The sequence below is a fragment of the Hevea brasiliensis genome, chromosome 2 (assembly GCF_030052815.1).
Source record: "Hevea brasiliensis isolate MT/VB/25A 57/8 chromosome 2, ASM3005281v1, whole genome shotgun sequence".
Lineage (NCBI taxonomy): Eukaryota > Viridiplantae > Streptophyta > Magnoliopsida > Malpighiales > Euphorbiaceae > Hevea > Hevea brasiliensis.
Window position 1 is genome coordinate 124,955,034 of NC_079494.1, and position 15,608 is coordinate 124,970,641.

General features: G+C 24.4%; 1 protein-coding gene across 1 annotated transcript; it reads right to left on the bottom strand.

Annotated features, from left to right (window-relative positions):
* Window positions 1-909: 909 nt before the first annotated feature.
* On the bottom strand, window positions 910-5,585 carry LOC110649238 (protein NRT1/ PTR FAMILY 7.2). Its single transcript, XM_021803731.2, has 5 exons — window positions 5,325-5,585; window positions 4,607-4,733; window positions 3,166-3,383; window positions 2,356-2,918; window positions 910-2,175 (listed from the first exon to the last, which is right to left on the bottom strand). Exons 1-5 carry the CDS (start codon window positions 5,349-5,351, stop codon window positions 1,296-1,298), a joined length of 1,815 nt encoding a protein of 604 aa, XP_021659423.2. The 5' UTR covers window positions 5,352-5,585; the 3' UTR covers window positions 910-1,295.
* Window positions 5,586-15,608: the final 10,023 nt, after the last annotated feature.

A 15,608-nucleotide genomic window follows, 5' to 3' on the forward strand; every position in this document is an offset into this window, starting at 1 on the left:
TTTGACCATGTTGATTTGGTCAAATGCTTACTTGGACTAAGTTTGACTTGATCAAACTTGGGAGAAATTTAATTAATTAATGATTGATTAATTAATTAAATGATATGATTAATGATGATTAATTAAATCTGAATTTCTTGATTAATACTAAGTGTTAATAGATGGACCAATGAGATTGGAACAAAGCTTTTGATTAACCAATTAGAAGTCACCATTTGTTAATTTGTATTAAATAAGAAATAAAGATATTTATCTAAGGGATAAGAAGAAAATTATAATTGTCTTCTTCTCCCAAGTGAGCCAGGCATTCTTCCCTTCCTTTTCTCAAGTTTCATCTTCATCCTTGAAACAAAATTCAAGAGCAGTAAGTGTCACTACTCTTGAAACAAGCCTTGAGAAATTGTTTCTCCTTACTTCCAAATAAAAATATCTTGAAATACAACATACTCTTCCTTCCTTCTTCTTAGCCGCCCCATTTGAAGAATAAGGAAGAGTTTCTTGGTTGATCAAGGAGCTTTGATCAAGTGCTTGTGTGGACAAGCTAGAAGTCAAGTTAGAGGACTAGCATTTGATAGTCTTCACTACCCGGATTTGGTGGGAATTGTTGATTCTGCGCCTCAAGGGTGAGTTTATCTCCAAAACCCTAGCTTGGTATAATTTGGAGAAATTATTTCCTAATGACAATTAGGCTTGAATAGCATTTGAAGCATGATTGAGTATGACTAAATGATGTGTTTTTCAATAGCTTAATGGGATTGCATGATGCATGAAGCCCTAGGTCAAGGAGAAATTTTAAATTGCTAATTACTACATCTATTGATGAATTGTTCTTGCAATTGGTGCATAACACTTTCAAAGTTCGGATCTCACGTATCGAGTAATAATCATGCCAACAAACAAGAGTGGATATCATGGAGAATAAGTATGCATATTCTCATTCTCAAATTCTCATTACAAGTTCTTTCAATATCCTCACATACAGTTTTCTGACTTGAGCGTCGGAGTGGCCTGCCAGAAGGCTATCCACCTAATCATCTTTTTGTATTGCAGGCTTACGTAACATTAGGACCAAATCCTAGAAACTTCCAGTGGCGTCACTTAACTTGGCCGACAATTTACAGCGGACATTTTAGCTACTTGTTATAATTAAACAATAAAAGAGTTTGAATGTTGTGATTAACTAATTAATTAACGCTCAAATTCAGCTACAAACATTTTGCAACCCCTCATGCTCAACTTGGAGAGAAGTGAAAAATCAAGTCCTCCAGTTTCAATGCTAAGATACATGTATATACTCAAACTCTATGGTCAGCTTGTTGATCGTTGTTCTTGGCACCATCCTTTCCCTCAAACTTGATGTACTTGTACCATTTTGCACATATAATGTAGACTATGAAATCTGCACTTGTCAAAGCTGCCAAGAGGAAGTAAAATCGATCTAGATGACCTTTGTTAAGATTTCCTGGGATCCATCCTGGCATGTTATCTGCAGTAGAGATTTTCATGACAATTGTGACGAGCAAGCTACTCACATAGTTCCCTAGAGATATGGAGGTCATGCAAAGTGCGCTTCCGAAGCTCTTCAATCCGTCTGGTGCTTGCCCGTTAAAAAATTCTAGCTGACCTACATACATGAATACCTCAGATGCTCCTATCAGTACATATTGAGGAATTTGCCAGAAAATGCTCAAAGAACTCGCACTGTCGCAGCCTATGCAAGCCTTTTCTTTTTGTGCGTGCTTTAACCTGAATAACTCTACAACCCCTGCTGAGACCATTGCCGTTATTGCAATAACTAGACCGATTCCCATTCTCTGAAGCTCGGTGAGCCCTCTTGGGTCCTTTCTTAGCCTCGCAACAAGTGGGTCCAGAGCTCGTCTATTCATGAATATGAATGCTGCAACACTGAGTATGTCAAAACTGGACATGCTTGCAGGAGGAATGTGAAAGCCTGAGATGGTAGTTTTCATAGCAGCACCTTGTTCCACGAAAAGTGATGCCATTTGAGTGAATACAACAGAGTATAGAATTGTGCACAGCCAAATTGGGAGGATCCTCAATATGCACTTGACCTCTTCCACCTGTGTAACCGTGCAAAGACGCCATGGATTGAGAATGTTATTCTCCCTGTCAGAGCAATCACTGGGTGTGATAAGGGCTGCTCTGTCCAAGAATCTGCCAGGATTTAGTAAATTGATTAGCATATTAGCTATAATTTACTGAAATTGATTGGAATTCTCATTATTACCATAAAATAGATATAGAATGGGAAGACGACCTTGGATAGACCGCAAAACATACAAGTCCATTCGATCTTTCTTATAATAATAATAATAACAGCATAGAATTATTTACCTGAATCCTTCGGTGTGAAGTATCTTTCTATCCTCATCTTTGGAACACTTCTTCCCATCTATTTCAAACATATTCTCATGATTTTTCACCATCTCAAATTTCCACTTTCTTGTTGCAGCAACAACCACTTGGCAAAACCTGGAGAGAGGATTGCCTTTAGGTATGAAGTGCCTGTACCTAGGAGTCCCGCTAAGAAACAAGACCAATGCCAAAACAGCAGAACCGGTGGACGCCCAAAATCCAAGTGCCCACATCCCATGGTCCTCAAAATATCCCAATATGGTGTTTGAAAAAAGAGACCCAAGATTCAAAGCCAAATAAAAGTAGCTGAAGAAGGCTATTTTCAAGTGCCCTTCTTCAGGGTCCTCTTCATCAAACTGATCAGCCCCAAAGGTAGCTATGTTGGGCTGATATCCTCCATTTCCTAGGGCAATAAGGTAGACGGAGAGGTAGAACAGCGCAATCTGGAATGTTGAGTGGGATCCACATGGAAATTGATCATCGCCACAGCCACTGGGCTTGAGTAGGAATATGTAAGATGATAGGGACAATGAGACCAGACCCTGTCATTAAATAGTAAATTAAAAGAGTACAACTTATAAATAAAAAAAGAAAATACCTGCTTAGTTTCCATGAAGCATGAGGAATATATGAAGTGTTGAAAATGACCTTTTTTTCTTGTCGAAAGAAGAAAATTCATTAACGTTAAGCAGGTAAAGTTGAAAATGAACGTCACACTACGGAATAATGTCACGGTGCTTACGTAAGAGGAGAATTTTGTTTTTAAATGCTTCCAGAATCCTTACTTACAACGACAAAGATGGCCTGGAAGATCGCACAAGTCTTATACCTCCCCCAGTAAGAGTCACTAAGGAAGGCTCCCAGTAGTGAGAAGATGTAAACCGTTCCGGTCCATTTGCTCACGTTGTTTGCTGCTGTAGCATTGTCTTGGCCCAACACCCTTGTCAGAAACAGAACTAAGTTCACTCCCACCCCAAAGAATGCCAACGTGGCTAGCCCTTGATTCACTGCAAACCGTACGTTATTTCCAATTCAGCATATCCAATCAATATGTTTTCGTTTGACATTATTTATAAATCAAATACATTTGAGAATATATACAGGAATACCAGGTGATATAAAATTAAAAAATAAACCTACTGGAAAATAATTTATATGCTAAATTTATTGGTCTGCTCATTCTTTTTAGAGGAATAAAAACTAAAAGTGTAGAATTTAAATGCAATACATACCTAATATTAGTCAATTGAGGAGATGTCATACAACAATTCAATTTTCATTGAAAATTATTAGCTAAAAAAGAATGAAATCTATCATAATATTTTTTTATAGAATTTACTTAATTTTAATTTATATGTCATTTATTAAGCATATATTTGATATAGGCAAATCAAATTTTGAAAAAATAACAAAGGCTAATCTATTATTCGTTTTGTATTATAAATATGGCAACTTCTTAGGAAGAAATACAATATAAGAAAACTTCAAATCAATAAGTTTGACAGTTCTGACAAACATATTTGGAAAGAAAAACATTATTTCAAACAATAGATAATAATATATTTTTTTAAACAATTATTTCACTTGAAATTTTAATTTGAAATGTAATTTTTAAAAATATTTATATATATTATCAAAATAACTTATATTAGATGATTTGAAAATTTTATTTTTTTTCAAAAAGAAAAAGGCCATATATATATATATATATATATATATATTGGTTAATTCAATTAAATATTTACTTTTAAGCTTTTTGTGCATAGCTCAGATTTTAAGTTACCCATATTCTCATATTTTCTTGTTCATTTAGCTTTTTATAATTATTTTTTACCCGAAAACTGAGTTCTAATATGAATTAATCCCGACATAACTCAGCTCAGCTGAGTTAAGATTTTGAGATGGATAGAGTTTTAATTAATCTAATGACTGATTGATCTGATAGAAATGGAATCAAGAATAAACTTTTTGAAATAAACTGAAAAAATGCCCTGGTCAAGCTTGATGTGTACAATAATTTTTTTCAATCATATTTCACGAGACCCTTAATTATCTTTCTAATATATATTGCACTAGCGGGAAGCAATGACCAGAAGGATATATCACAAGTTCATCTGACTTTCTCTCTGTATATGCATATATAAATATGTACGGAAAAAAGAGACATATATAATTAATTAATTACCTGTATTGCTTATAAAAAAAAATAATAATAATAATAATTAATTACCTAGTATTAGAATTCCAGCGACCCATGATCCAGTTCTGTCCCGGATTGCTGGATGACCATGTCTATCGACGGTTCCATCTTGGGTGTAAACCTCCGCTTCCATTTTTATCATCCCCTCTACCTTGTCCTGTAAATTTTATCGAATAGCTTTTCAATATTTAGAGATGAAAAGGCATGTGTCCATCTGAAAATAAATAATTAACTTGGAATTCATGATTAAATGACTATTCAACCATTAACCACAATGCTCTGCCGGGTATACATAAATTGATTTTTGAGCTAATTAAATAGATAGTCGATCTCTGTCAGAGTATTCCCACTACATATTATTATAATTATTACCATGCAACTAGCTAGGGGTTTGAAAAAAAAGAAAAAAAGAAGAAGAATAGAACATGGAAATAAACTAATATGATGAAAATTTTAGAATACAAACCGTTGAATAAAATAATTTCTCGTTGGAGAGAGAGAGAGAGAGAGGAGGACGAAGCAGTTTGAGCTCTTAATGTTTCATATGATCTTTGGTTGTCTATTTAACTAATTTCCAAATATCAGATTTTGCAACTCTTGTTTCATTTCAAAGCCAACTTCTCCGCCTTACGATGCATATGTTCACGGAGAAACTTGTAACCAAACATGACAAACATTATATATACAGATAAACACACACAGAGATTAGTGAGATCGATCAAATACAGTATAGAGAAATTTCACTGACCTCTTTTAAAATATTAAAACAATCCATCGGTGCACTGTCACTAATAATAAATCTATCTGAAATGCAAAGAGAAAGAGCAAGAGATGAAGGCCAGGTTTAAAGGACCTTGTGAAGGGCTGTACCGCTGTAGTGTGTAGGAGTGAGAAGGTGCAAGAGAGGGTTTGGGTATAAATAGAAAGTGGAATGAAGAAATGGACGGCTGAGATTTTTAAGTAATAAGGCCCACATGCACAGGTGAAAATGACGAAATGAAAAAGAAATGCGTGAGAAGCAACATGTTTGGAAGGGGAGCTAAAGAAACGTGACATATGGCTGGATGCAGTCATGCAATAGAGGAAAGAGATAATCACCATCCTCAATGCTTCATCACTGACTATATATTATGTCTATTTCAAGTAATTATGATTAGAGCCCGGCTATGGTTTGGTTAGCTGTCTTGATTTGGACATGTTGCTGAAACATGCACTTTAATTTGGTGGCTGCCTATTTTTTTATTTATTTTTGTTCATTATATTTATTTATTTATTTATTTGTGTTATTATATTCTCAGAGTTTGGATGCATGGATCTTTTTCGACAGCCAAATCTTTTTCTTTTCTTTTCGGACGCATGGTTTAGAATTTGATTCCTGGATCGACAGTGGAACACATGATAATAATGCTCCTGATGAGGGTAGCCCTCATACATACAATTATATTTTCAATCCGATGAGCATTTAAGATTGTACATAATGATAGAGAACAGTACCAAAGGCAACCATTCAATGATTTCATCATCATCATTAATATTATTTGGTACTACGTCTAAATACTAATGTGTAGTTCCATGTAGTGTAGGGTGTTGTATTCCCAAATAAACACGGAATAGAACCAAACAAAATGTGAACACGATCAAGTAATTAATATGACCTCTCACATCCATTCAATTTGATGTTTGGGGGAAAGGTAAAATGACTCAATTTATCCCATTGTATTAAGACCTTTTTTTTTATATATATTTTAGCGTGAGGTACAGGGATATGCTCCTAGCTAGCATGAATGCAGCAGCACAATTAATATATATAGCAACTTGATCGGTGTGTTGCTAACAGGAATATGACAATTGTATTGTCGAATTGGACTCTCTCCAAATTAGGCCCTTTTTATCCTCCCCCCCGGATTCAGTCCCTTGGGAAGTGGCTGCTGTTATCGAGGAGCTCAAGTTGTTAATGTCTCCCTTGTATTGTTCGTCTGTCAGGTTTAGTCCTAGGTCTGCAAATGAGTGTGCCAATTGGATAGCCTGTTTTGTTAGGAAGGGCTGGATGGATCTCTAATCCTCCAAATCAACTAACTCATCTTCTAGCTACGGACTTATTGGGTGTATCTGTTTGATGGTTTCAATGAAATTTCTTTGCCGATAAAAAGAAAAGAAAAAAAAAACTTGATTGGTGTGAATAATTCGTGTTAAGAATGAGAACAAAAATGAATAAATATGGATGCAGCGTATTGTAATTTGGACTTCTTTTTTGCTTTATGTTTTGCCTTCTGGTATATTTTGTTCCCTTCCTAAATATTTTTACTCAGCATGTAGTTATTTAAATTGAGTGTAATGAAATGACTTATTAATCAAGTTTAGTCGGTGACCTCACACTAAATTTTTCTTAATCTTACAATTAATAAATTTTTTCTCATAAAAAACAAAAATGAAGAAATTAATAAAAAAAACTGTAAAAGGATGAGATTTGACGCGAAGTTAATAATTTTAAATGTGAGCACATCGCATGATATGAGCTGGAGGAGCTATAGTCTTCGCCCATTCAAAAGCAGGACCAAACCAATTTGGTACAAAGCACGTGGACAACCATCTTCAATACATTTTTCATTTCAGTTGGAACTGCGATGGCTACCCTCTTTAATTTGGAAAGTTTCCTTTTTCTACTGGAAATTAGCTCAGCTTTCCCAGACCAAGCGCGCTCGCCACTGACTGGTGACTCAGTGCCTGTTTGTTTTTGTGAAATTATCTTTTTAATAAAAATATTTTTTTTAAAAAAATTATTTTATTATTTTAATATTTTTATAATTAAAATTTATTAAATTTAAATTGTTTTTTAATATCATCTAAATAATATATTTAAAAAAATAATTTTTTAATACATAATTAACAGATTAATTTACAAAAAAAAAACAGATTAATTTATAATTTTTTTGTCTCTTCAAAATTAATTTTCAAGCTCTATTGCTGATTTTAATATTACAATAAGCAATTAGAATATTCAAGGATTAAATTGAGAGACGAAAAATATAATTGAGAGACATATTTACATTATTCAAGGATATTTTATAATTGAGAGACATATTTACATTATTTAATACTTCAAGGATTAAGTAATTACAATATTTAAGGATTAAAAATATAATTGTAATAAATTTGAAGGATTTTAAATTTATTAAAAATATTTTTTTATTTTTTAAATTAATTTTAAAATTTATATAAATTTAAAATTCTTACTCTTACTTATATTTAACATCAATTAAATATAAAAATGTAATTAATTACAAGAAGAAATTAATAAGTGATAAATAAAAAAATATTATTTCAATAATATTTTTCAAGATTTATATTATTTATAAAAATACCAATAAAGACATATATATTGTGATAACTGTATATATTTGTCGCTAATAATATAAATTAGTGATGATAATTCATTACCTTTGGTGACATTATATCTGTCGCTAAAGATTAGTATCATTTTTACATAAAATAAAGTATTTTATATATAATTGTATAAAATTTTAATTTTATTAGTTCTATTTAGTTTAAACATAGATTAATTATAGTTTATTAATATCCTTATGTGCATTGACGTATTTTTTATTTTTAATTTATTAGTCAATTTTAGTTAGATTATTGATTTTGACTATAAAGTTATAAGAAAGACTAATTATATTTTTACAAATATTTAAGTGAAAAGTTATATTCCTCTCATTATTAATTTTAAGTTGTTATATTTTAAATTTTTAAAATAACAAAAACGAGAAGAAGATATGAAAAGGAAAAAAAAGAAAAAGAAATTAACTACTTTAAAGTATTAATCATATAATTAATATAAATTAATTAAAAATACATGATTAAATATATATTCATATTTATATTTTAATTTATATATATTTATAACATATATAATATAATCTATAATTTAAAAAATAAAAAATTATTAAATATATTAAATAATATATTAAACCTGAAAATTATTTATATTAAACAATATGACATATAAAATTTTTAAGATATTAATATAATGAAAATGAAAATTTATAATGACTAAATATGTTTTAATTTTTTTAAATTTTTAAATATTTTTTACATTAATTTAGCGCTACTTAGTCTCATTATGTAAATTAATATTATTTAAATTATAAAAAAATAATAAAGGTAAATCAAACTTATTTTAAAAAAAAGTTAAATAACAAAATTTAAATAATTTTAATTTAATGAATTAATTTGCATTTTTATTAATTTATTTTAATTTTTAAAATATTTTCACCATTTATATTTTTAAAGCTTATTATTATATTATTTTTTTATTATATGATTACATTTAAGTTTATAATTATGTTATTAATATATATAACACATAATTTCATAAAAATTTAATCGAATAAAAAATATAATAAATTTAAATTAATAAATATTTTTTTATCTATATAATTAATTAACATTAAAATTAGTATTTATTTTAAATAATTAAATATAGTATTTATAATACTCTGATAATATTTTGTCACATATAAAAATTAATAAAAAATTATATATAAAAATATTAAATTTCACAAGTATATATTACGAAAATAATAACATGTAATGCAAGTTGAAGAAAAAATTATTATATTAAAAAATCATCCACACTTATTTAGAACTTGAATATCATTAAAATAAATTAAATTAATATATTATTAAATTTTTTCACTCATTAAAATAAAAGTCAAATAAATTAAGATAAATTAAATGTGAATTATTTAGACATTATCCTAAAATTGAATTAAAAAGTAACACAGCCAAAAATGATATTATTAATTTTTATTTAAAATAATAATAATTATTATATAATTTTAATAAAATAAATTAGTAAATAAATATAAATATTTATTAAAATATTAAACTAATTATAAAATTATGATTTTTTTATTTCAGAATAAGTTAAAATAAATAAAATTTTACAATTTTTAACTAACTGTATAAGTTTAAAAGAAAAATTATATAATCATATTTTATAAATTATTAACATTTTTAGAAAAAGTTAAATTAAAGTTTATGAATTTTTTATGTAAATTAAAGTTGATGGGTGATTGTTATGCACTCATTTGAGAGACAATAACTAAAATTTAATCATCAATTAACTAACAAATTAGTAATAACATATCATGAAAATTTTAATAATAATAAATTAAAATTAAAATTTAGAAATTTTTATTATATAAATTAAATTTAAAAAAGTCACTGATATAATCACTAAGTTGAGACCATTAAGTTAAGGAATGATAGATAAAATTAACAAGGAAAAAAATGGAAATCATGGTTGTATTGAAGTGGATGACTTGCACGCCTTGATTTAGGAAAATGAAAGGAAAATTTGCATTGTATACGATTTATTTTGGCAAACAATTGGCTGTAAACGTACAAGGCGCAAGCAAAACATGCCCATCGTAAAGGGTAAGACACGTAGACTTTCTGCCTTACAATGTCCAAACATGATTGAAATAGTGACTATCAATCGATGGTTTTTTACCAAATGGGTGGAATCAAAAAACAAAAATTATCAAAAATTGGTGAATTTAAATATAATTATTAAAAAAAAATAAATTATATTGAAGTGAAAGATATTAATGTGAAATATTAATTATAATAATATTTGAGGTCTAAATACTATTTATAATATTGTCCGAGTTTTAAAAAATAAAATGAAAGCTAGACGTTACTTATGTCCAGCTTTCATTTTAAATTTTTAATTATTTTATTTTATATTTTAAATAAATATAAATATTATTTTAATAAATAATATTATAATAATTAATATTATATATTATAATATTTTTATTATAAATTTTTTAATTTAAAATTAAATTAAATAAAAATTAAAATATAAAATTTTTTTAAATAAAATAATTAAAAATTTTAAAAAACATTAGACCGTTCAGTTTTAATTTTAATTTTTTAATTATTTTATTTTATATTTTAAATAAAATATAAATATTATTTTAATAAATAATATTATAATAATTAATATTATATATTATAATATTTTTATTATAAAAAATTATTTTTTATTTTAAAATCAAATTAAATAAAAATAAATAAAAATTAAAATATAAAAATTTATTAAAATAAAATAATTAAAAAATTAAAAAAAATTAAATGATATTTATAGTAGCGTTTAGTTTTAATTTTAATTTTTTAATTATTTTTTTATATTTTAAATAAAATATAAATAATATTTTAATAAATAATATTATAATAATTAATATTATATATTATAATATTTTTATTATAAGAAATTATTTTTTTAATTTAAAATTAAATTTTAACTAAATAATTTTTTATTTAATAAATTTTTATATTTTAATTTTTATTTATTTTTATTTAATTTGATTTTCAATTAAAAAATAATTTTTTTATAATAAAAATATTATAATATATAATATTAATTATCATAATATTATTTATTAAATTAATATTTATATTTTATTTAAATTGTAAAATAAAATAAATAAATAATTAAAACAAAAATTAGACGCTACTATAAATAGTGTTCAACTTTCATTTTAATTTTTAAAACTCGAACGTTATTATAAATAGCGTTCGGACCGTTTTGTCCTAATATATTTCATTTTAACGTAATTTACCCCTTTTTAATAATTATATTTAAATTAATTTTTTTTAATATTTTTTTATTCCACTCATTTGGTAAAAAACCCATCAATCGATTTATAGCCACTAGACATGCTTTGCGACTCGATGACCAATGACATTATAATTTTATCATCAGTAAAAGAGAATCCAAAAAAAAAATGATGAGGTCAACATATTAAATTTTTTCTAGGGTTGAGATTTTTTAAATAAAAAAATATTAATTGATTTTTTATTTATAAAATTTTTAAATTTTCAAGGATCAATTTAAATCAATAAATATATACATAAGTATAAATAAGTAATTAAAAAAAAAAAGGTCCATTTATAGTGGTAGATCCGTCACTATCATCAGAAGGCTTCCCAACATTTTTTTCGTCGTTTTTTCTGTCTTATTTTCTCCCTATGCGGAAAATGAGTAGTGGATTTTCGTTGTTGGCCAGCTAGCTCTCACCGTTTCGTAAGGCGAAAAAAAAGAGGCTATATGTCCGCCTATCGGGAAGTTAGGTCAATATGCATACGTGGGATATGTAATGTAAAATAATGGCAGTGACAGGGCAAAATCTTGCAAGCGGAGAAAGAAGTCTCTTCAGCCGGCCCAATTTTGTCTGAGGGAGGACGTCAGCAGTCAACGTCATTGCTTAAAATATATTAGTTCTGCGTTTCTATCATTGCGTCTAAAACGTCAAAAATGTGTGGTACGCTAGAGTTGGAATCCTATTTCCCTTTCTCTTTGCATAGAGAGGGGCTTGAAATAAAAGCAACAACTGGTAATTCAAGTCATGCACGGCTCTTCCGTTGGATGGGCTTTATATATATATATAAATATATATATATATATATATATATATATATATATATATATATATATATATATATATGTGTGTGAAATAATGAATTAACAACTTCCGGTGTTAATTAAAAAAAAAAACTTGCGGTGCTAGATATAAAGATACGCAAATTAATAAGCAGCCGCAAATATCTTATGAAATGCTTGCGCTTATCATCTTTAAAATTTTCCGCCGGTCTAGTCAGCAATGGCTTTCTTTCTTTTTTATTTTTCAATAACTTTCACTTTTACATTTATGGACATCCACATGTTGACTATTAAAGCTCAGCCTTTCAAGTCATGATTACACTGAAACTGCAATCAAGTAAACTATATAGGGTTTTTATTCTTGATAAAATATATTTATTAAATATATAAATTTTATAAATTTATATTTTAAATTAATAAAAAATTAAATTTAAATAAAATTTTTTTGATTATATAATACTTTCTCCATCTCATAATTATAAGCTTAATTTGACTTTCATATAAACTAAGAAAGAACAATTAATATAATTTGATTATAATTTTTTCCTTATTTTTTCTTATTATACCTTTATATTAATTATCTTGAAACTAATCAAAATTGAATTTTTTAATGCAAGAATCAATGCAATAAATTAGTGATGAATTTGGAGTTAAATATTTTATCTTCTTATTATATGGAGTTAAATAATTTGTCATCTCTCTCTTTTTTTTATATATAATAAATTATAAAAAAATGAAATAAAATTTTATTTTCATAGTAATAAAAAATAAGAAATTTATGTTAATATTCAATTTTCATTATTTTTTTATATTCTTTATAGTATAATTAATAAATAACTAATATTAGTATTAATCATATTATATTATTTTATTATTATTTAGAAAAATTATATATATATATATATATATATATATATATATATATATATATATATATGCACGCTTGCCCCACTTGAAGTTTTATTTTTCATTAATTAATTATATAATTTTTTTAAATTATGATTAAGTTGTTAATTTCTTAATTATGCATATATAAATTATAAATTATTTAATTATTACACTTTAATACTATAATAAATATCTATTATTATTGTTATTATTATTATTATTATTATTATAAATATCTAAAATGTTTAATTTAATTAGAGAAAGGAAAAATTAAGAATTAATTGAACTAATATATATATATGTGTGTACCTGCTCTCACTTAAAGTTTTATTTTTTATTAATTAATTGTATAATTTTTTTAAATTATGATTCAGTTATTAATTTCTTAATCATGCATATATAAGTTACAAAATTATTTGATTATTACACTTTAATATTATAATAAATAGCTATTATTATTGTTGTTGTTATTATTATTATTATAAATACCTAAAAAATTCAATTTAATTAGAAAAAGAAAAAATTAAGAATTAATTGAACTAATTTATTAATTTTACCTAATAAAAATATATACTGATTTTATATGTGTTACATTTTTACTTTCTGATAAAGAATTAATCTATATTTTTATAAAACAAATTCAAAAATATGTAAGATTTTAAATCTATTATATTTATACCAATTGATAATTTTTAATTAAATTTATTAATGACTATTTTGTTATATTTCCTAAAAATAGTAATATACAATTATTATATAATTTAATTTTCTAAATATAATCCTTATATATATATATATATATATATATATATATATAAAGTAGGAATGTATTTACAGAGAAATGATACGTAATACTTTTCTTTTAAATATCTTTACTGTTACTATTATTACTATAATTTTTATGGCTAACTAATTAAAAATAGCAGATATATTTTAAAATTTTATAAATTTCTCATTTAAATATTCTTAAGTTTTTTATTATTTCATTTAATTATACAAATTTAGAAATTATACATCTTAAAATTAATAAAATAATTTAAAATTATACTATAAAAATTATCACATTGAGTTAAATATTTTATCCTCTTATCACATAGAGTTAAATAATTTGCCATCTCTTTCTTTTTTATATATTTAATAATTTTTAATTTACTTTGATTTTATTTAATTTAACACATATTTAATAAAAATATATTTTTAATTATATATTGCATGTTATATATATAAAATAAATTATGAAAAAATAAAATAAAATTTTATTTTCATGTTAATGAAAAATAAGAAATTTATGTTAATATTTAATTTTCATTATTTTTTTGATATTTTTTATAGCATAATTAATAAATAACTAATATTAACACTAATCATGTTATATTATTTTATTTTATATATATATATATATATATATACCTGCCCTGCCCCCTTGAAGTTTTATTTATTAGTAATTAATTATATAATTTTTTTAAATTATGATTAAGTTATTATTTTTTCTAATTATACATATATAAGTTATAAATTATTTAATTATTATACTTTAATACTCTAATAAATAGTTATTATTATTATTATTATTATTATTATTATTATTATTATTATAAATACTTGAAAGGTTCAATTTAATTAGAGAAAGGAAAAATTAAGAATTAATTGAACTAATTTATTAATTTTATCTAATAAAAATATATACTAATTTTATATATATTATATTTTTACTTTCTGATAAAGAATTGGTATGTATTTTTATAAAATAAATTCAAGAGGATGTAAGATTTTAAATCTATAATATTTATATCTATTGGTAATTTTTAATTAAATTTATTGATGACTATTTTTCTATATTTTTTGAAAGTTGTAATATACAATTATTATATAATTTAATTTTCTAAATACAATCATTTTATATATATATATATATATATATATATATATATATATATATATATATATATATATATATATATAAAGTAGGAATGTATTCACAGGAAAATAATATGTAACACTTTCTTTAAAAAATTTGTCACGTGTCACTTTTTATAAATATTCTATTTTATACTAATTATTATTTAATTTTTTATTTATCTTTTAATTATCATTATTATTTAAAATACTACATTAAAATTTATTATTTAAATTATTATTTTTTTAATTTAATTTTTTAAAAATTAAGACATTTTATAATTAAATATAATTTTTATAAATTATTTATATTATTCTGTAAATACTAATTATTATTTTTTATAATACTATTTTAACATTTATTAATTAAAATATTATTTTCTTTAAAATCTGATTTTTAAAAAATTAAGACATTTTATGATTAAATATAATATTTAAAAATTATTTATATTATTTTTTTATAAATTTATTTATATAAAATATTATTTATCATATATTACGTTTAGTGGTAATAATAATAATAATAATAATAATAATAATAATAATAATAATAATAATTGATGACCATTAATTTAAGGAACATTAACTATTAATCTATGATTTCATAATTAATGATAAATACTTTTCTTTATATCAATTATTATTTAATTTTTTTTATTTCTCTTTTAATTATCATTATTATTTATAATATTTTATGATTTAAATTACTATTTTTAAAAAAATTAAAACATTTAGTAATTAAATGCAATATTTACAAATTATTATATTATTTTATAAATATTACTTATTATTTTTTTT